At 28.8% G+C, this 24934-nt stretch overlaps 1 protein-coding gene across 2 annotated transcripts in view; it reads left to right on the top strand.

The window, feature by feature from the left end:
* The window catches only part of LOC127813065 (disease resistance protein RUN1-like), a 41277-nt gene that overhangs the window by 13310 nt on the left and 3033 nt on the right, over positions 1–24934 (top strand). Inside the window, exons 1-2 of one of the 2 annotated variants that reach the window (XM_052353793.1) lie at positions 22128–23084; positions 23819–24920. In XM_052353793.1, coding sequence (XP_052209753.1) covers positions 22537–23084; positions 23819–24920 — 1650 coding nt within the window. In that variant the 5' untranslated portion in view covers positions 22128–22536. Of the gene's footprint in view, positions 1–22127; positions 23085–23818; positions 24921–24934 lie in introns of those variants that run through there. The other variant, XM_052353794.1, reaches the window with a different exon arrangement.

Below are 24934 nucleotides of genomic sequence, written 5' to 3' on the forward strand. Positions count from 1 at the left end.
TTGGTCAAATTTTTAAGAAAGCAACAAAAAAAAAATAATGTTAAAAAATAAAATTATAACATTTAAAATTATAAAAAAATAAATTTAAATTAATTAAACTACATATAAAATAAAGATAATTTAAATAATTAATTAATTATATAAATGATAATAATCAAATTTTCAAAATTGATTATCCATACATGATTTCACATATTCCTCCTGACAATCAATTACCACATTTAAAATAGGTCAAATTTTTAAAAAATCAACAAAAAAAAAGTTAAAAAATAAAATTATAACATTTAAGTTATATATAAAATTATAACATTTAAAATTAAAAAAATTAAATTAATTAAATTATATATATAATAAAGATAATTTAAATAATCAATTAATTATATAAATTATAATAATTAAATTTTCAAAATTGATTATCTATACATGATTTCACATCTTCTTCCTGACAATTAATTACCACATTCAAGATAAGTCAAAATTTTTAGAAAGCAACAACAAAAAAAATAAAAAATAAAAACTAACTATTAACTGAATAACTTAATGTTAGGACGACTTTTGAAAAATTAAGCTGTTATACAAAATTTGTTCATATTAACATGACTTTACATATTGATTATCCATACATAATTTTACATATTCCTCCTGACAATCAATCACTACATTCAAGATAGGTCAAATTTTTAAGAAAGCAACAAAAGAAAAGTTATTTTTTTTATAATATTTAAGCTATATATAAAATTATAACATTTAAAATTATAAAAAAAATAAATTTAAATTAATTAAACTATATATAAAAAAAATAAAGATAATTTAAATAATCAATTAATTATATAAATAATAATAATCAAATTTTTAAAATTAATTATTGACTTCACATATTCCTACTGTCAATAATAAAAATATAAAACATAATAATTTTTTCAAAAAAAATATGACTACATATGATAAATATAAATAGCCTATACAAAATATTAATTTTGTCAAAATAACTTAAACGATTAATTTAAAATAATTTAATTTTGCCTAAATAACTAATTTAACATAACCTACAAACTAATTATTTTTCAAAATTAAGTAATAACATAAACATATATAAAATTTGTACTTTTTTTGCATGGTTTTGAAACTAATTAAGGGTTTTAGAGTTTTGAGTGGTAACTTTATTGTAATGACCCGTTAGTGGGTCTAGGTGTTATGGGTATTTTAGTTTGCACATTAGAGTTGTTGCCTTTATTAATTAATTGTTAAAAATATTATATGAGTTGGTAATGGGGGTAAATTAATGAAAATAATATTTGGTGTGAAAAAGTCTCAAAGTTGTGAGCTAAATGGGTTTGGGCCTTATTTGAATTAGACCATTGATAAATAATTAAATCTTAAGTGTAAATGAATTGGGTTGAACCCAAATCTCAAGAAAAGTCCATTGGGCCTTAATTGGATTGGGCCATATATTTTGACTTGGGCTTGGGCTATATATTTTGACTTGGGCTTGGGCTATGGGCATAGAGAATGGTATCTTAATTAAAAAGAAAAAAAGATTAAGAAAATGATAAAATGACCAGAATGGGTAAGAGATGTGTGAATTGTGTGTGTTAGTATGAAGGGTAAATTAGAGAAAATTAAAAGGGAGATGGATTGAAAGGAGTTGGGAGACAAGTCTCCCACATTTTTTTTCCTCCTTTTCTTTCTTCTTACTTTCTTGTTCCCTTCTTCTTCTCCCTCTCCCGATTGTCTCTTCTTCCTCCATTGTTCTTCTTCATTGAAGCTTTAAGTGGAGACTATGGAATTTTCAATTTCAAGGGGTGTCTTCATCTCTTTGGATTGCAACCATCTAAGGCAAGTTCCCTTCCTTCTTGTTTCAAATTCAAGATCTTCTTCTTCTTCTTCTCCTTATGATTGTGTAAGTTTTTCTTCTCTTTTTTATCTTTTAATGCAAGTTCTTGAACCTTGTTTCCATCTTAGAAGGCTTGTTTCCTTCATTTTTAAGTTGTTGCTCTTAAATTCTTATTCTCGGATTCACTGACCATGTTATGTTCTTTGGTCTATAACTCCTTGTGTTTATATCCAAATTGAGATCCGTTTGTTGGGTTGTAAACTAGACATCTTAAGATCAATTTTAGACACAAGAATCGATTTTTTTGACTAAGATTTGATCATGTTATAGCCTTGTAAATCCCTGCTAAGATCTGGAAATTTTACTGCTTTCGAGTAAACTGACCTTGTTGTACTCTTTAGGGTATAACTCTCTGTGGTTATATCTGATTCAAGATCCGTTTGTTTCTATATAAACTAGACTTGATAATATTCATTTGGTAAATTTTTTAGAATTTTTGGCTATGTTTTGAGCCTACAGTATCCTTGTAAATTCTTGCCCAGAATCTGGAAATTTTCTGCTCTGTTTTTGAATAATCTGTTCTTGCTTCTGTTTTTGGGGTATAATGCTCTGTGGTTATATCCAAATTGTGATCCATTTATTTTTTATATAAAATATACTTCATGGGCTTCGATTCGGTATAAGATTTGAAATTTTTGGTTATGATTTGTACCCATAACAACCTTGTTGAATTCTATGTAGAATTCTGTAAATTACTGTTACAAATTCTGCCTTGTTTCGGTTTTTGTGGAATATCTCATTGTGGTTATTTCCGATTTCAAATCCAGTTGATGTTCCAGAAACTAGACTCATTAGGCTTTGATTTGGTATATCGTTTGTGGTATTTGACCAAATATTGAGCCCAGATTGGATTTTTGAAAATATGCTTGAAATCTGGAAATTTCTGAAATATGTTGTTATTCAACTCTTCCTATGTAGTCTATCCTTCCTACGTTTAAAATTATGATTTTTGTATAGTTCTTCCATTGTTTTTTTGAATTATTCTTGATAACCCTCATTGTTGGATAAAAGGGTTTTATTTTCCTTATTTCGATAAATCTTGCAATATTAATTCGTTTTCTTGTTGAACATTGCAAAAATCTAAATAGGGTTTTGTGTCACCCTACATTTCTTAAGGAATGACATTTATTCATTAGGGTCTAGTGTCATGCAAGATTTAGTGTTTCTTGCATGTATAAATTTTTATTCCTTGCAATTATTATTGGGGTAAAAATATACCGTAAATATTGGTTTGGGCATTTCTATAAGTATGAGTCAATAAATGTATTAAAATTTACCCTGTGATCATAAGATAGTGCACACTTTAATTTATGTAATTGTGCATGTTAAGCATGATTTGAGATTTTTCTTAATCATTGAGGATTGACATGAAATGGGGATATGCATATGTGATGCATGATTATACTGATTTGCGCACCTATTATTTTGCGCGACGGCTAAGTCCGTGGATGAGAAAGGATATCCTATGAGCGCTTGACGCGGGTGAGGTGGCCATCAACCCAGAAGGCGTGGCTCAAATTGTTATCATTTGTTGATGTATTTTCATGATGCATATATATTCATGAATGGATATATATATATATATATATATATATAGGCCGTGAGAGCCTTGAGAATTATGCAGAAAAATTCCCTACTATTGGTGCATATGCATGAGCATGGGAACAAGTGCATAATATATGTAATAATCACGGCATGGGAAATTAATGTAAACCGAGAACTTATGAGTCGCGTTATACTAATATCTCCTCATAGAGTTGTTTATTCTATCTTGATTATCCCTGCCTTTGATTCTATATCTCCATGCTTTATAAATACACTTGCTGAGCCTTGTGGCTCACCTTGTTTACTCTCATGTCATTCCAGGTACAAGTAGAGCAGTGGTTGAGGGCGAGCCCAGTGGGGCTAAAGCCCAGGGTTAGAAGTGTACAGAGACCTTCCAAATTAGATGGTCTATGTTAGCATTTGTGATGAGGGCAAGTGTGAGGAAATTTTATGTTGTAAAATTTGTTAGTGCCCTTGTATTTCATTTTGTTTAGACTATGGTCTAAGATGTTGTAAACCTTTATGTTAGCTTTCGCTGAGTTTATCTAAGGATAGTATTATGGTGTTGTATGTTATTGTTCTATATCACACTTGTGATGACCTCCTTTCGGATATCCTATGCTAGTGAGACTATCCGGTAGTGGGCCACTACATTTATTGAGAGAGAATAAGAGATAAATTATGGGAAATAAAATAAAAAATTTAATTTAATTTTTAAAAAAATTTACTTAGGAGTCGGTATCAGATAGTATTACCTGATATCTCAAGATTTCTCCCGATTTAAAAAAGTTTTATTTTTCTGTAATTTATTTTAATTAAAATTTTATATTAATATTTAAAATAATAACATTTAAAATTAAAAAATAAATTTAAATTAATTAAATTATATATATAATAAAGATAATTTAAATAATCAATTAATTATATAAATTATACTAATCAAATTTTCAAAATTGATTATCTATACATAATTTCACATCTTCTTCCTGACAATTAATTACCACATTCAAGATAAGTCAAAATTTTTAGAAAGCAACAAAAAAAAAATTAAAAACTAACTATTAACTGAAAAACTTAAAGCTAGGACAACTTCTAAAAAATTAAACTGTTACACAAAATCTGTTCATATTAACATGACTTTACATATTGATTACCATACATGATTTTATATATTCTTCCTGACAATTAATCACTACATTCAAGATAGATCAAATTTTTAAGAAAGCAACCAAAAAAAATTAAAAAATAAAATTATAATATTTAAGCTATATATAAAATTATAACATTTAAAATTATAAAAAAATAAATTTAAATTAATTAAACTATATATATAAAAAATAAAGATAATTTACATAATCAATTAATTATAAAAATGATAATAATCAAAATTTTAAAATTAATTATTCATATGTGACTTCACATATTTCTCTTGCTAATAATAAAAATATAAAATATAATAAATTTTTCAAAAAAATATGACAACATATGATAAATATAAATAGCCTATACAAAATATTTTTATTTAAAATTATAAAAAATTAAATTTAAATTAATTAAACTATATATATATAAAATAAAAATAATTTAAATAATCAATTAATTATATAAATGATAATAATCAAAATTTTAAAATTAATATAACATATTTTTCCTGCCAATAATAAAAATATAAAACATAATAAATTTTTCAAAAGAAATATGAGAACATATGATAAATATAAATAGCTTATACAAAATATTAATTTTGTCAAAATAACTTAAACAATTTATTTAAAAAATAAATTTAAATTAATTAAATTATATATATAATAAATATAATTTAAATAAATAATTAATTATATAAATTATAATTATCAAATTTTCAAAATTGATTATTTATACATGATTTCACATCTTTTCCTGACAATTAATTACCACATTCAAGATATATAGGTCAAAATTTTTTGAAAGTAACAAAAAAAATAAAGTTAAAAAATAACTATTAATTGGAAAAGTTAATGTTACAATGACTTCCAAAAACTTAAGTTGTTATACAAAATTTGTTCACATTGGCAAACCAAAAACATGATTAAAATAATTAATTGATTGAAAACCAAAAGCTTGGTTAAACTAATTAAATAAATGATAAGAATCAATTGAGTTATATATAAAATTATAGCATTTAAAAATTTTAAATTAAACTAATTAAACTATAAAATTATATAAAACTATAACATTTAAAATTATAAAAAAAATAAATAAATTAAACTATATATAAAATAAAGATAATTTAAATAATCAATTAATTATATAAATAATAATAATCAAATTTTCAAAATTAAAAAATAACTATTAATTAAAAATTTTAATGCTAGGATGACTTCTAAAGAATTAAACTATTACACAAAATCCGTTTATATTGACAAATCAAAAACACGGTTAAAACTAATTGGTTGAAAATAAGAAAATATGGTTAAACTAATTAAATAAATGATAATAATTAATTAATTTATATATATAATTACAATATTTAAAATTATAATAAAATAAATTAAAATTAATTAAAATATTTATAAGATAAAGATAATTTAAATAATTAATTAATTATATAAATGATAATAATCAAATTTTTGAAATTAATTATTCATACATGACTTCACATCTTTCTCCTAACAATCAATTACCACGTTCAAAAATAGGTCAAATTTTTAAGAAAGTAACAAAAAAATAAAGTTAAAAAATAAAATTATAACATTTAAAATTATTAAAATAAATTTAAATTAATTAAACTATATATAAAATAAAGATAATTTAAATAATCAATTAATTATATAAATGGCAATAATAAAATTTTTGAAATTGATTATCAATACATGACTTTACATATTTCTCCTGGCAAACAATTACCACATTAAAATTTTTAAAAAAGTAACAAAAAAATAAATTTAAAAAATAAAATTATAATATTTAAATTATATATAAAATTATAACATTTAAAATTATAAAAAATAAATTTAAATTAATTAAACTATATATAAAAATAAAAATAATTTAAATAATCAATTAATTATATAAATGATAATAATCAAATTTTTAAAATTAATTATCTATATATGATTTCACATATTCCTACTGTCAATAATAAAAATATAAAACATAACAAATTTTTCAAAAGAAATATAATAATATATGATAAATATAAATAACCTATACAAAATATTAATTTTGTCAAAATAACTTAAACGACTTATTTAAAATAATCTAATTTTGCTTAAATAACTAAATTAACATAACCTACCAACTAATTGTTTTTCAAAATTAAGTAATAACATAAACATAAATAAAATTTGTATTTTTTTTGCATGGTTTTGAAACTAATTAAGGGTTTTAGAGTTTTGAATGGTGACTTTATTGAGAGAGAATGAAAGATAAATTATGAGAAATAAAATAAAAAATTAAATTTATTTTTTAAAAAAATTTACTTAGGAGTCGGTATCCGATGGTATTACCTGATATCTCAAGATTTCTCCCGATTTAAAAAGGTTTTATTTTTCTGTAATTTATTTTAATTAAAATTTTATATTAATATTTAAGAATTAATAATATAGATTAGATCTTGTCTTTTCATATACCATGCTTACACACTCTCCAAGCATTTTTCAGCTAAAAAAATTATCTACAAGTTCCAAGAACTACATGTTTTCTACAAATCTAGGCTTAATTAATGATCTACAAAAATTCTATTTCGGGTAAGAAAAAAATAAATAAAACATAAAAAAATATAAAAAAAAACTAAAAATAGGCGGGAAAAGAATTTGGCGGCTGTTTTGTTATAATATATATATAGATATAGATTGTAGTCCATTGAGTCAATTGGGACACAATTGCTAAAATGAAAACCTTTAGATAAATTTTTAAATTCATGAAAAAATTTCAATTTTTTTTTTGGTATTTTCCCTTATGAAAATTATTTTATGAAATAGAGAAAGACAAATTAGAAATAAAATATAAAAAAGACAACTCAATTCCCCACCCCCCTCCAAAAAGAAAAGATCCAAAATGTTTTCAAAAATAGATGTTGAATGTGTGTGTGTGATGTTTTGGAGGCATTCCACTTTGGCCAACCATAGAGACCCCCCAATATCATGTTCTAAGAAATGTGGTGTACCATGCCCCTTACTGTATTTTACAAGCCAGGCAATTATGGTATAGACTTATTTCTTCTATAGTTATTGGCTAAGTCATAGTCATGGTTGTACTTCATTTCTTGGATAATTCCAAAAGCTAACTCTTAGTTTTAAACTTTAATTTATCTCAGTAGTATACTTAATTGCATCAGCAGACTATTTATTTTGTAAATCAGGTTTTTTTAGCTTTAATAATTATAAGGGGTATTATGATATTGAGTTGCAGTAAAAGGCTTGTTAATGTAAGTAAGGCATATTCTGATACTCTTGGATCATTAGATTAGTTTGTAGGCACGTCTACTACAAAATTGCAAACCACAGATCTTAAAATGCATGTAGTTCTTAATGTGCAATCATTGCAATTAACCTTGTTGGTGTGTTAATCTACAAAATTGACTGCAAATTTATTTATACTTATGGTTTTATTAGTATTGTGGATGGATCAAATTTATTCTTCTTTTAACTTTTCCTTTCCTCTTTGCAAAATGTTTGAAATTCAACTATTATAAGTATAATTTCATATTTTATCATAAAAAAAACTAAAATAAAATTGATTTAAACAATAAATAACTATTCTTAAATAGTGACATAGCTTTGAGTTAAGGGGCAATGTAAAACCTTTGTTTTCACTCTATACAATAGTTTTGACAATAAAAATTAGATGAGTGGGTTCTGGTTGATGCATACAATCTATTTGTTCAAAAGTTGAATTATAGTTAAATGATGATTTCTATTTTCTTTATAAAATAGAAAAACAAAAATCATGATTTCTAGTCTCTGCCTTAGCAACATCTCTGGCTTTTCTATCCTTTTGTTTTTTAGGGTATGGTTTCCTCTATTTCATTCATAGTTTAGCTCTCTTCATTATATTATGTTTACTCAAGAGCCCTGTAGGAATTCTTTTGACAACTTTTTATACAGTACCTCCACATCATGTTGGCTATTCGTTTAATCTGATCCTTCAGAATTTCAAATGGTTCATTTCAATTTTAGAAATCAACCAGATCTTAGTATACTAGTGCTCATTCAGCACAGATGAAAACTCCATAAGGAAAATATATCCATAAGAAGTTTTCAATCCTACTTTGGTCACTTGGGGATATCTCATGGAGTAATAGACCGAGCCAAGAAAGATCCAAGAAAATTCCCAAAGCACCCACTCACCACATGTGACTTGGGTGCAAGTAGAAAAAGTTGGTGAAAAAAAAATGGTTGAGGGTTTCTATGCATGATTGACAAAACTTTCAAAATATGTAGTTTTGCACAGTTGGCCTTGCTAGAGTCCAAGCAAAATTCTTTGGTCAAAAATCTAAAATGACCTAAAAGCGGGATTTTAAAGTTTTGGCTTCAATCCAAATTGATTTGAGGAAGCCAAATAGTTGGAGGTTAGAATTGGGTTAAAGTGGTTAAAAGTGACTAAATGGGCACATAGAGCGAACTTAGCCTGGGAACCAAGTAATTATTTGTGGAAAAATCCCAAAATTACCACCAAAGAAGTTATGCAACAGTTGGGAAAAAAAAAAAAGGAATCCCAGCTAAAATTTCTAAGAATTTTTTGATGAACCAAAAATGGATGCAAAGGGACTGCTACACAGGTTCAGTGACCTGAAGGTCTGCGTTGATCCGAAAACATAGTGAGATCATCTAACAGGCCTTGAAAAATTCAGAAAAATACTGTACAATCTTATGATGCTCTTCTAGGCATGCAGGCCAAGGCCTAGTGGATGTTGGGTGGGACATTAGGGGACCTAGACATTTGAAAGGCAACCTTGCCCGAGGATCCTAATTTCATGGGAAATGAGCAGGAGTCTATGCACCAACCTGATCATCTATGCACATAGGTAGGTTCATCTTACACTCGGATTTCTACTCCCAAGCAAAGGAGCTGGGATGCACACATGAAAGGACTTTTGGCCTTACGGTTTTGCACTCAATGAGATCTAGGGGCTAGGTTAATTATAATGAATTATTAACTGAACCTCAAGTTGGGGTTCTAATATTGGAATGTGGTAAACGTTTTTAAATACATTATTCAATTATTTCTCTTAATTCGTAGGATTATCATATTTCCAACTCTGTAATTGTAGGTACGCATTCAACCTGCGTTTTTGGCATTCATTTGGTGGAGATATGCTTTTTGGTTGCAGGAGGACAGTAAAATATGGATTAACATAACATCTTAGAACATGTATTCCAAACTCTGGTACTGTTTTTGGTGATCTTTTAGGCAATGAAAAATGGAGTTTCCATTTGCTTTACACAATATTCTATACAGAATAGTGTACTAAAATTTCATTTCTGTAACCCAATGGATAGCTATGGCCTTTTGGGACCCTAAATGTCCATTTGAAGGATGATATTTTAGCGGAGTGCATTGCTTGAAGATGTTTAGGGTTGTCTAGGAATATGAAGGCATGCATCCTTGAGTGTGTACTATCTATGACATTATGCTTTTATTGGAACTACGTACGCTTTTTATGCTTTAATACAAGTCCTGACCTAGGTACAGAAACTTCGATGGAGGTTCTTATAGGACCTAATAGAACATGGGCAGGGGACCATAAGAATTTTAAATGCTTTCTAATAACCAAAATGGCATCCATAAGAATTTTACTGGCAAGTGGGAACTTACAAAGAAGTTGCCTGGCCTCTAGCATTTGATTTTTGATTGCAGAAAAGCATGAGCCATCTGTGTGTGGATCTCTGTTTAAGTTTGTTTCCTTATATAGCTTTGTTGTGCTCTGTTCATGGCTTTTCTGCAATTGGAGGCTTGTTTCCTTCTGGTGGTTTTACTGCTATAGCAGCACCCACCACTTACTTGTCTCTGCCAATTCCATCTTTTTGGCTTCATGATCGGTTGGTTCTGGGTAAAATACATTTTTTCATATGTAGGTGGATGATACATAATGTCCTGCAAGTAGTTTGTTTGATTTGTGGTTATGATGCCAATTTGGTTTCTCCTTTTGAAGTTTCATCACTTTGTTCAATTGTTCGTCTCCTTTTGAAGTTTCATCACTTTGTTCAATTATTCGTTGTGTGCTATCCGCAGTTATACATAGCTGTTACGGAATTTCTCCTGTTTTAGGTAATCTAAAATTTTGGCAGGCAAATTACACCAAAGATCATAAAACTTTGGTACCTTTTTCTATTATGGTTACTAAACTTTAATTTTTTGCAATGTGATCACTAACTTTTGAAATTTTTTTTGCAATGTGGTCACATTTAAAATTTTCTGACTAGCTCTCACTAAACTTGGTGATGTGGCATTAATATGGCAAACACATGTTGCTTGCGCAATAGTTTCTAGTTTCCTATGAAATACTGGCACATGTCATTACACCCTCCATAAAACCCTTTCTCCTTCTCTCTGTCTCTCTAGGTTATCTCATTGCTCGCTCCTTCTCTTTTTCTATCATCGGTCATTGTTGTTGTAGTCATTGTCGTCGCCACTACCACTGCCTCCATCTCTTTCTTTTCTCTCTATGGGGTCTTCTCATTCTTGCCTATAGATTCTATCTTATTGTCATTCCCCATTGTTGCAGTTGTCGTCGAAGCCTCCATCACCGTTCGCCTCTAGCTCTGTCGCTGCCGCCATCACATAATATATATTACATATATATATATTTTATTTTTCCATTTTTTTGATTTTTTTATTTTTCAATTTGTTCGATTTGAACATCTATTTGGTTGGTTTAGTTTCATTTTTGACACAATGTTGGTCCTAGTAATTACTATTTTTAATATTATTATTATTATTAAAAATTAATGTATATTTGTAAATTAACAGTCTCTTACACACAATTGAGTAATTTTTAATTGTTTTCATTTTTTTATATACATTGGTAATTAATTGTCTCACATTTTTATATTTACATATCACGTACATATACATAAATTACCATTATGTTATGTTTCTCACTTAAATCATCTAAACTGTTTAAACTGCTAAGTTATGATTCATATAGTTTCAAGCACCCATATTGTGGTTTGATTTAGAAAACATCTCCCAGATATCTCAAATGGACCATTGCACACCTTTAACCCCAATTTTTCACAAAATTCAAATGCAAAACTTTCCCACGTGAAAAATGGAGATTTGAAAAATGTAATTTTTCAAAAATTTTCTATAAATCATCTTTTATCTCATTTTTTTAGCACAAGTTAAATTGAAAACAATAAAACATCTCTCTTTTTTTTTTTAACATCTCATTTGTTTATAATTTTCTGAATTAAAAGTCAACATTTGAAAATGTTTTTTAAATTTTTATAAAAAAACAAAAATTAGAAATAAAAAATAAAAAATTATTTTCCTGGACCAAGGAGCCTCTAAATGTCCATTTGAAGAAAGAGATATAATAATAGTAGTACATTGCATGTACTGTTTAAGTTGGAGGTTGAATGTACTTGGGAAGATAAAAATGAAATACGCGCACGCAAACCATAATGGGGAAGTTTATTATTAAATTATTAACTATAGTCTCTTTTAAAAATTTAATATTTTTTATATCAAGAAAAATTATATGTAGTTTCTTTGAGGCTTGAAATAATTACAAAAATTATCCATGAAGTTTAAAAAAAATATTGCGAGTAGTCTTAAATTTTAATATTATATTATAATTTTTCATCGGTATTTGTTAACCTCAGTTAAAATATTTGTAAATGATTGAAATATCCCTATATTTAAAAGACTTCCTTCTTTTCTCTCTTTCCACCCTTCTTTAGTGATATTAAATGATTATTGACTATCTTTGCCCTCTTTTTTAAACGTGCCTTCTTTTTTTTTTCTTTTTCCTTTTTGTACAAACCACCTTTGCCACAACCATTACAACTAAACCACTTATTTGCAAATGTTGCTCTTGTCCAATATGAGCTAACTCTTTCTTCTGCTTCTTCTTCTTCTTTTCTTTTTCTCGTTTTTTGTTATGATTGAACCATTTTCTACTCTATGAACCATTTATTTGAAAGCCAAATGAAGAGGAAGGGTGGATTGAATGATTTGATTCGAATCCTCTCATTTCGGGTTTAAATTGACATGAAATATTTCTCCTTTTTCCTATTTTCTTATTGCATATCTACCAGAAGGATGGGATTTGTGTTCATTGCAAATTTGCTTTATGTAAACTAGGTTCATTGTACTATGCAATGAACCCAATTGGAGTTTATCTTCCATCACTTCTATTTTCTCTCTCTCTAATGATAATTTTTGGCGGTTATTGGTTTTTTAGTTTTATTTTTTTTAAATTAAGAAAAAAAAGAGAGAATAAAGTGTAAAATATTTTTTTTTCTATTTTGTTTAATAACAATAAAGATTATTACTATTTTTCAAATGTGAGGTATGATTCTTACAACTTTGGCCAAACTTCAAAAGTACTTTTTAAAATTTATCCCTTTTATTATCAATTTTACTCTAAATAGGTATAAATAAACGATCCACGTTTGTTTTTGGTGTCTATTTCTAAATTTTTATATTTGATTTTTTATTTCAATAAAAAATTAAAAATTGAGCATGTCATTTGATTTTTATTATCAACTATTAAAAAGATGTGAGCAAACACACACAACCTTATATATTTCTAAATTACTTTTATATAGAATATTTCGTATATATGTTATCTCTTTTTGGTGTTTCACCATACTAACGTTAATAAATAGTTAATTAATTTGTAATCGCAAACATATATTTAACTAGATAGATAGGTAGATAGATAGATGCTTTCCAAAATCCGAGCAATAGGTATGGATGACATTTTGATGTTTCTAAGTTATAGGTTAATACGCAATATATATTGTAATAAGAGTAAATTACACTCAATATTAGAGGTTTCACCACCTATAATCTCATGTTATAAAAATTACATTGACATCTACTTCACTAAATGAACATTAAAAAGTTCGTGTAAGCATATAAGATTTCAGTAGTACCCAATGCAATTGACCGACACGAGATAATTTGTAACATCTCATATTGAGTGATAGAAAAGATTAGAACAAGTTAGTCTGATAGATCTACGTGAATTTTTTAGGGGGTCACCTATTCTTGAATTTTTCCAGCTTAAGCATGCTTAACCCTAGAGTTCTTTATCTACATTCAGCTCAAAAGATATCCAGCTGGTGTTGTTTCTTCTTTACTTATTCTCGATATATACTACCATTCTCTGAAGTCTTGGGGTATTACATTCTCCCCCTTGAGCACATGACGTTCTCGTCATGCGACCTTACAACCGATCCCAGATCTCCCCCATTTTGCATGGTCGATGTGGGATTCGCCTAAGGTGCCTAACTGCACCCCCTTAGGGACTTAGCGTTCTCGTTGAGGTTTACCCCACTATCGCGCTCAGAGGCTTGGGGATTGACTCTGATACCATCTGTAACATCCCGCATCGAGCGATAGGAAAGACCGGAACAACTTACCTTATGGGCCTACTCGAACTTTCTAGGGGGTCATCCATCCTTGAGCTTCCCCAGCTCAAATACGCTTAACCTCAGAGTTTTTTGCCTACATTTAATCCAAAAGATACTCAGCTGGTATTGTTTCTTTTCTTACTTATTCTCAATATATACTATTCTTCTCTAAACTCTTGGGATATTACATAATTTGATTCAAATATAGTATAGATCATCAACATAATTTTTCAAATTTGTGGAGTATACGTAGTCAATATAATTTTTAGAAACATAATAAATACTCCATGTGTTTATATCAAATGAAAGGGACGAAGGATATATTTACTTAAAAATTTAAAATAAAAATAAAAGGCAAAAATTAGACTTCTTACCTTTAAAGTCTAATATAAATATATTATCTCTTAATTTTTAAAAAGGGAAAATAGCAAAAAAATTGAAATCTTTTTCCCAATTTGTAAATTTATCCAAACATTTCAATTTTGGTAATTGTATTCTAATTGGCTCAATTTGGTATAATTTTATCTAACATTTAAAATCAATTTTGAAGATGTGTGCCATTGCTTATGTGGCACACCACCTATGATAAAAAAATATGAGTGGGACTCACACGTACACGTATAAAAAAAATAAAAAATACAATTTTACATATGTGTTCTACTCATATGTATACATATGGGTCTTACTTATATTTTTTTATGACATGTGACATGCCATATCAGCAATTGCAAATGCATCTCAAATTAAGTTTAGGTATTGGATAAAATTATACCCAATTGAGATACATTTACCAAAATTAAAACATTTGGATAAATTTACAAATTTAGGAAAAGGTTTATTTTTTTTTATTATTTTCCCTTATGAAAATATTTTATGCTTAGTTATTTTATGAAATAGAGAAAGACAAATTAAAAATAAAATATAAGAAAGACAACTCAATCACCACCCCCCTCAAAAAAAGAAAAAAGAAAAAAGAAAAAAAAGACAACACCCAAAAATAGTTGTTGAGTGTGCGTGCATGAGCGCGAGCTATGTTTTGGAGGCATCCCCTTTGGCCAACCATAAAAACTTACCCCCCATACCATGTTCCAAGAAATGTGGTGTATCGCGCCCTCATAGTGTGTTCTACTAACCAAGCAAGTATGGCATAGACTTATTTCTTCTATAGTTGTTGGCTAAGTTATAATATTGGTTGTACTTCATTTCTTGGATAATTCTAGAAGTCAATTCTCTCAGTTTCAAACTTTAATTTATCTCAATAGTAAACTTAATTATATACGCAAAATTGTTTATTTTGTGGATCAAGTTTTTCCAGCTTTAGTAGCTATAAGAGGTATCATGATATTGAGTTGCAGTAGAGGGGTTGTTAATGTAAGTAAGGCATTCTGATACTCTTGGATTGCTAGATTAGTTTGTTGGCATGTCTACTGCAAAACTGCAAACTACACATATTAAAATGCATCTAGTTGTTAATGCAATCATTGCAATTAACCTTGTTAACTATAAATTTATGCTTATAGTTTTTTTTGGTTAATGCACCATCATGAGTGCTCTCGCTGTTTGGCCCCACGATTTTAGCAGGAGAGGTAAATTAGGGAACCCAATAGATAGGTTTTGACCCCTAGCACAACTGCAAACGTGAAGACGGCAAGCATTTTTCATTTTTAGAATCGCTCATTATCTACTGAACTATCTTCTGATCAGGGCTCGAACACAAAACTTGGGGGCCCAAAGAACAATACCCCAACGATTCTTCCTTTGCCAGTTGATCTATGCCCTGGGGGCTATGCTTATAGTTTTATTAGTACAGTGGATAGATCAAGGTTATTCTTCTTTGAACTTTTCCTTTCCTTTTTGCAAAATGTTTGAAATTCAACTATTATAAGTATAATTTCATATTTTATCCTAAGAAAAACTAAGATAAAATTGATTTAAACAATAAATAACTATTCTTAAATAGTGACAAAACTTTGAGTTAAGGGACAATGTAAAATCTTTATTTTCCCTTATATAGTTTTGACAATAGAGATTAGATGAATGGGTTCTGATTCATGCATACAACCTATTTGTTCAAAAGTTGGATTATTGTTAAATGATAATTGACCCAAACATGAGTTGAACAATACAATCTATCTATTGTTGTCTAGGATATATATTTCTTCATGTGGTTAATAGGTAAAACCTTCTACCCACCCACCCCCTGTCTCTCTCGCCATCTTGGACTTTTCTCTAAGTAGGTGATTTACACTGACAAATCTCAATTAGCGAGTTTTCTCATAACTAGTATCAATCTTATGGTTTATTTTATTTTTGGATAAAGATAGTTGGAGATTTAGAATTCATGTAATTAACCTATTTAATGAGATTTGGACTTGTGATTATTGTTATTAATGGTTTTTTGATTCCATGGAAGTGCCTATTCTTTTGTTTGATGACCTCTACATATAAAATTTATGAATATAATATATTTTGCAAATATAATTTTATAATAATATTATTTTATAATTAAATAATATATGTATATATTAGATATATATATATAAGAACTAAACTTTTTCTCTAAGAACCCTCTTTCACTCTTTTCAATTGCCTTGTTGTGTCGTCTATTACTCTTCTTCCCCTCTTTCCTCTTGATTTACTGTGCTCGTCTATTACTTTTCTTCTCTAGCAATTGCCTCGTCGCCGCTTCGCCTCTCATCACCGACTTTCTTGTTGCCTTACCTCTCATCGTCAACCGCTGCTGCATCTTCCCTTTCGGTCATCAGTGTACACCCTTCTCTTTCTCGCTACAAACCATCTTGTCCCTGCCTCGTCACTTGCCTTTGCCTCGATTCTTGCCATTTTGCCTCTCATCATCTACACCTTAGCTGAATTTAAAAAAAAAATAAATCCACTAGTACTCATTTTATACTTTTTAGCGAAATAATTTGTGTATTAATCCAAACCTTTCAAAATTATGAGAGGATAATATATATTTTTTTAAATATTGCTAAGAAGGTTGAAATCAACGACCAACGTGGATCATTGCAAAAGTATCGTGTTCGAAAAGGAAGGCCCATTCGCATGTGGTCGAGAGGCCATTAAGTGTGTGCAAAGAGGCCTCGCACGAGTGTCTCTTAAGTCTTCTACGATGTTTCATTTCTTGTCTTTATTTTATGTTGGGACATTCATCGATACACTTTATTTCAATAAATATATATATATATATACACACAAATATCTTAAATACCGCTTAAAGAATATTATTTAAATTGGCAAGCTAATGGTTAAAAAATAATGGCTAATGTAATGATTAAATAGTAATAAATATATTTTATTTTTAAGTAATACTATTTATTTTATTCTTATTTTTAATATTTAAATAATTTTATTAATTACTCATAAATGTATTATGTTTTAAACTATTTAGTTAGTATTTGTTAATCATGACATGAGATAAAAAAAGTGGAATATGAAAAGCATTTTAAACAAAAGTACTTTTCATTGTATTTGTTAAATTTATCTGTCGACTTTTGAAAAAGAAGTTACGTGACTTCTTATCTAGGGTTTTTTAGATAAATTTATTTCTCTTGCTCTAGATAAATTTATCTTAGTCCTTACAAATAAAAAAAAATGACACGTATATTCTAGTGTATTTCAAAAAATTTAATAAAAATATTGAAATGCTTCATAATTTTATCTTGATCATTCCATATTTTGATTCGAAAAATATTCAAACATTATCTCGATACAGCCTTATCTTATTAATTTTAACAAAAGCTACCTAAATTTATCTGATAATATTTAGAAAGAAAGTCACGTGACTTTTTTTTCTGAAATTCTTTGAATAAATTTATCTCTTTTTGTCTTGATGAAATTATCTTAGACCTTGCAGATAAAAAAATAAAAAGAATCCATATATCCCCAAAGCATTGCAAAAAATTAATAAACAATCTGATAAAAATTTTGAAATGTTTCTCAAACTTTTCTTGACTGTTCCATATTTTAGTCCGAAAAACATTATAATCTTATCTTGATACAATCTTATATTATTAATTTTAATAAACGTTACCTAATAAATTAATAGAATTGTTTGGATGTTAAAAATAAAATGTAATAAATGAACATTACTTAAAAATAAGGTGTATTTATTATTACATAACTATTACCATTAACAATATTGAAATATAATAAATATTTTTTTATCTTCAAATAATCTCTATTTATTATATATCATTTTTAACCTTTAAATAATTTTACTTATCGAAAATAAATGTATCGTGTTTTGAACCATTTAATCAATTAATAAAATTGCTTATAATTAATATTATCCTATTTAAATATAAGGTGATATGCTAAACCCTAGGCACTAATAAATATATTTTATTTTTAAGCAATATATATTCATTATATTTTATTCTTACGGGGCATTTGTTAAAATGAACAAGATAAGAGGCATCAAGATAAGGTTGGAATGCATTCCGAATCAAAATATGGAATGATCAAAATAAGGCTGGAAAGTATTCCAAGATTTCTATCAGAGTATTAAAGTATTCCAAGATTTCTATCAGAGTATTTGTTAAATTTTTTGGAATTCACTGATAATTGTATTTTTTTTCTTTTTATGTGTTTGTTAATGCATATGATAAGTACCAAGATAAGAGTTCTTTTACCAAAATATCCCTATTATTAAATTTATGATTAAAATACTATTTTATGATTAATATGAATTGTCAAAAAATTACAAATTAAAAATAATATTTTATTTTCTAAATTCATGTTCAAAAATAAATTTAAAAAGAGTTGAAAAGTAGAAATAATTATTATTAGAATTACAAGAATTCCACCTAGATAATTAAAAATGGCCAAAACATATTTTCATAATAGATAATAAAATATAAAATAAAATAAAATAATTTAAAATTTGGTGAAATGAATTATATTAGTTAATAATATATATAGAGAGGGAGAAAGAGATTTAAATTTTAAAAATCAATGAAATGAATAATGTTATTTAAATTTTAAAAATTGTTAAAACATATAATAATTTTAAAATGTATTAAATAATATTAATTATAAGACTTAAATTAATAATTTTTTTAATAAATTTAAAATTTTTAAATGTATTAAGTGGCATTAACTATTCTACAAGGGGCATATAAGTAATTGAGTCTTATCTTAAAAGAGTCAAATAAATTTATCCTGGGGGAGGTCAGATAAATTTATCTTAAAGGGGGTGATAAGAGTCACGAGAGGTTTTTTCAAAAATAGTCAGATAAATTTAACAAACATATTGAAAAAATCAAACATTCGGAATACTTCATATATCTGACATTTTCTCCTTCTTATCTTGATTAGCAAATACTTCCTTAACATTCAAATAATTTTATTGGTTGATTAAAAAGTTCAAAACACGATATATTTATTATTAATTAATAAAATTATTTAGATATAAAAAGCAAGATACAATAAATGTACCTTATTGGAATAAGGTATATTTATTGATGGCATTACCCTTAAATCTGTTGCCATTCTCACTAACAAATTTAACAAATAATTATCACAAATTGACGTGACATACAAATTTCTAATAATTTTATTTAAAACTAATAATAAATATACTTATCACTATCGTATAATTATTATTATAAATTGGTACCAATCAAAGTCGGCTCAGCTAATTTAGGAGCTTTAGATGAAAAAATAAATAATACACCTTTTACAGAAAATTCTATCTTTTCATTAAATTAAAGAAAAACAATTAAAGTTTAATCTATTACAAAATACTATAATCTCTTAATGAGAATAAATTTTCAACTAAAATATAATATATGAGAGATTAAAAGAAACCAAACAACTTAGTATAATAAATAAAGAAAAAATAAAATTAATTTTTTCTTAAAACTTTAAGAAGATGTGCAAGTCAAGCAAAAGTTATCTATTCCTAATTCTCCTAAAGAAAGAAATAAAACAAAACATGAAGCTGATCACATTAAATGAAAGAAGGAAAAAGTCAGAGACTCGTCATTTGGATATTTCTTTGAGGTCCTTCTTCATCGGCACTAATACTGTTGATTTTTTCTCTTTTTTGGCCAACCCATTCAAGGTCAGTTCAAGGGGTTGGAGGTCGTATTCAATTATTAATTATGGAGCCTTCTTAAAAATAATGAAATTATTAAAATTTTATTTTTTTTATTTTTTAAAAATAAATTACTAATTAAATTTTTTTATTTTAAATTAAAAAATAAAATATTTTTTAACTAATAATATAACCAAATTACTTAATCTTTTGCATAGGCACAGACAGGCCTATGCCTAGAGCCCCCCAACAAGATCTCTGTGTGGCAGATCTTCCCGGGCTTGTCCGCCACTTGGAGTGCATCCATATCCCGTGTTACGGTTAATTTGCTGTCCTTTGCGTTCATGTCAATTGATTCAGCTGCTGCAGAAATTAAAATATAATAAGAGAAAACGGATGCGATTTGGAAAATTAATTTGGCGTTTCGAGATATGAGTTTGGTCGTTTCGGATTCAAATTAATTTTTAGTTAATAAATTATTTTGATAAAAATGTTTTAAGTTTTTATTTATATAATTTTGTATTTAATTTAAAAAATTAATAAATTTTTAAAATTTAACAAAAAGATAAAAATAAGATGTTGTAGAATAATATAAATAAAATTAATAAAAATATTAATTTTTAATAAAAATAAATTATAAAATAATATCTAACTCATAAAAATTTTATCATGCTAATAAATTATATATAATTATTAAAAAAATATATTAATTTAATATTTTATGTTTAAATTTAAATTTAATTATTAAAAATATTATATATATATATATATATATTAAATGGGGGAGAAATAGAGGCGACTGCAATGATGGAAAAGTTGGGGAGGAGTTTACTAAAAATGCAGTTAAAATAATTTATAAAATTAATAGCGTTTAACCTCTTAAATTTTAATAAATACTTAACTAAATAAGTTGGTCCAAATGAGGTTATGAATGGTTTTTGAGAGTGAGTCTTTAGGATCTTTGAGAGGCGGGGCTTCACCTTAGACTGTGAATACAAATGACATTAAAAAGCCATGCGGAGACTTCCCACACGAATTTTTCGATACCTAAGTCAAACAATAGTATGAGAAAATGTGTAATGGTATATAGGAGGATGTACAGTGTATGTAGCATGTAGATGTTCTAGTGCCCTGGGAATATAAGTAGCGTCCGGATGAATTTTAGAGAGAGATTGAGTAGTGTTTCAAATGGTGCCAAAAAAGTCCATTTGCCTTGAAGGCGACAGATATTTATAGATGAAAAAGTGGGTCCCAAAGTTGAGCCGAAAGAGTTCTCTAAGAAACATATATGCATAGAGAAACTAGAGGGCTCGAAGACGTCTTTGGGGAAAGTCCCAATGGTAGTCTCCATATGGCCTTGAAGAGGGCTTTGAGGCCATCGGGTGGCTTTGGTTCCGAAGACCACGATGGGTGTCTACAAACTTGTGTGAAATGAGATTGCTTAGACTGTCTTGGGGACCCTTTGGGTGGCCCAGGAGATTATCATTCGGAAGACTCTCAAAAAAAGAACTCATCGAGAATAAACCTAAGATTTAAGAAAAATTTATAGCACCCCGTAATAGGTAGTATACTGGAAAATTAGTTAGCATCGCTTTGATTAGGACTAGTCTACTTGTTAGGGGCAAATGCCTTGCCTTCTACGAGGATAGTTTCTTCTCAAATTTTGCCACCAAGTCTGCACAAGTGTAGTGAAACCTCCAGCTTACACCAAGAGAAAATCCTAGATACTTGATAGGAAACTCCTGATGTTTACATCTTAACTTGTTAGCTATTGAGAATATCCACTCATGGCCAGTGTTCAAATCGATCAATACACTTTTTGGAAATTTACTTTCAACTCAGAAATTAAATGAAAGCATTTGAGGATTCTTTTGATGGTTCTTAAAAATTGCATGTCAAAACACCAAATTGTCATCAGCGAATTGAAGGTCAGTAATTTCCATTCAATTGCTACCGACCCCAACACCAACAGTAACACGAACACGCACCCTTAAAGACCTCCAAATTAGTTGCTTTCTTGAAAAGAACGGCGAGAGGGGACCCTGTTTTATTTTCCTACCCTTCCCATCAAGAAGAAGCTACCAGCTATTGCACCATTAGAAAGAACTATGATCCTTTGATCCATCCAACCTATCAATTCGCATAGCACTTCAGCCAGATATTTCCAACTTAACATTTACTAACTAATTTAACGTTACAGCAGATTTTAGGGAGGGAATTAGCTATCAATTTATGTTTCCTGGCAGTTTCCCATTCAATAATATCGTCCATGAAATTCTGCCCCGCTTTTGGTCGCGCTCTCTCTCTCTCCCCTAAATTTCTGTGTCTTCCCTGACGACTTCCATCTACTTCAGAGTTGACGATGCTCTCTAGTCTCTACCCGATCGTTCTGATGATGAATCCAAGCGGTAGACTTTGATTGATCTCCAGTTTTCTCCAGCAAATCCATTCTTCTCTGCTCCCTCTGTTCAATGACTACTACTACAAGTGCCAAAGAGCCCACCTCCTCCTCTTTCGCTTCTCGGAGCAGCGGCAGCTATGACGTGTTCTTGAGCTTCAGTGGCGAGGACACCCGCTGGACCTTCGCTGACCACCTATATACGGCTCTTAGGAACGCCGGATTTCGCACCTTCAGAGACGATGATGAAATCCAAAGAGGAGAAAGCATCAACGTTGAGCTGCAAAGGGCAATCGAAGAGTCGAGGGTTTCAATTGTTGTCTTGTCCAGAAACTACGCGTCTTCGACCTGGTGCCTCGATGAGCTTGCGATGATCCTCGGAAGACGACGGAGGAGGGACTCTGGCCACGTGGTTCTGCCGGTGTTCTACGGCGTGGATCCGTCGGAGGTCAGGAAACAAAAGGGAGTTTATGCGGAGGCATTTGCGAGGTATGAAGAGCGATTCAAGTTCGAGGTGGGCGAGGGTGAAGCAGCAAAGGGGTGGAAGGAGAAATTGAAGGGGTGGAGGGAAGCGCTGCAGGAAGTTGCTGGTTTAGCAGGAATCCCAGATGGAGTTGATAGGTAACTGTTTGCGTCCCACTTCTTTGTCCATAGTTGTGAATGGACTGTAATTTAATTAGAATATTAATTAAATATTTTATGGAGCAAAAATATATCAAAAAAAGTAAATTTGACTAATCATAATAGTAAAAATATTAATTGAAACAATTTGCCATTGTAAAATTTCCAATTTTTTTTAAAAAATTAAAATTTAAGATCAATATCATTAAAATTGTAATATTACAATATCATGAATATAATTTTGGTAGTTTTTATATTGTAATATTATCAAATTAATTAGATCATAACTATAATATAGCAATATAAAATTATATTACCAGCAATATCATAAATGGTGTATTTATTAGATCATAACTATACTATAGCTAATTCCCCTACGGACACTGCTTGTGATGCAATGTCTTTACAAGAAGACATATTCTATTAGAAATAGAGTCCATTAACGTTCTAAAAGATAATGGATTCAAGTGTGAAAACGTATCTTATTGTCATTTAATAGAGTTCTTTTGCCATCTGATTTCTTTGATTTATTTTATTTTTCCATTGTTCTTTTCATATTTTTGGCATCATCCTAATGATATTAATTTTAAGTTCAAACGAATGCAGTTTTTCCACGGACCATGATAATTTTCATAATATGTTAGTTTTTCGAAAAGAAAATTTTAATTTATTTAAGTTAACAGATGCTTAGCGATTGATGAGCTATCACTTTCTGTATGGATTGCAAACTATAGGTACGAGTCAAAGCTTATCCAAAAAATTATCAAGGAAGTTGAAGACAAGCTAAGCCGGCCAAGAGTTTTGAATGTTGCCCCTTACCCCATTGGACTAGATTCTCGTGCTGAAAGCATTAATTTGTGGTTACAAGATGGAGGGTTTGATGTTAGACTTATTGCCATTTGTGGGATGGGTGGAATTGGCAAGACAACCATTGCTAAATTTGTGTACAACTCAAACTCCTCAAAATTTGAAGGTAGCAGCTTCCTAGCAAATGTAAGAGAAATTTCTGGACAACAAAATGGTTTAATTCGTTTACAAAGTCAACTTCTTTCAGATATTCTAAGCAGAAGAGAGGTAGAAATACGCAATGTTGATGAAGGGATTCTTAAAATTAAAGAAGTTATTGGTTGTAAAAGAGTTCTTATAATTCTTGATGATGTTGATAAATGGGAACAATTAGATGCAGTCTTTGGAATGAAGGATTGGCTTTCTCCAGGTAGTAAATTGATCATAACTACTAGACATGAGCAATTAGTAAGAGCTCATGAGTGTTGGAAAGTACACAAGGTAGAAAAGTTGGATCACGACGAATCCCTACAGCTTTTCAGTTGGTATGCCTTTGGACAAAGCCATCCTATTGATGGTTATTTGATAGACTCAAAAAAGGCAGTGGATTATTGCGGAGGGATTCCATTGGCTGTTAAAATTTTGGGTCGTTTCCTATCTAGCACAAGTTTAGATGTGTGGAAAAGTCAACTACAAAAATTAATAGCAATTCCTCACAATGAAATCCTTGAAATACTCAAATTAAGTTACGACTCTTTACAAGATGACCACGACAAAAATTTATTTCTCGATATTGCTTGCTTCTTTGTCGGAGGGGACATAGACACCACAATTACAATCCTAAAGGACTGTTATGATTTCGCATTGGCCGGAATTCAAAATCTTATTGATAGAAATATGTTAACCATTGAACATAATCGGCTGGTGATGCATCAATTGATTCAGGAAATGGGAAGGGAAATTGTCCGGCAAAAATCACCTGAAGAGTTAGGAGAACGCAGCAGGCTCTGGAATCACAAGGATTCCTTGAGTGTCTTGAAGGGAAAAACTGTATGAATTAACTA

The sequence above is a fragment of the Diospyros lotus genome, chromosome 11 (genome assembly GCF_014633365.1).
Source record: "Diospyros lotus cultivar Yz01 chromosome 11, ASM1463336v1, whole genome shotgun sequence".
NCBI classification, from domain to species: Eukaryota; Viridiplantae; Streptophyta; class Magnoliopsida; order Ericales; family Ebenaceae; genus Diospyros; species Diospyros lotus.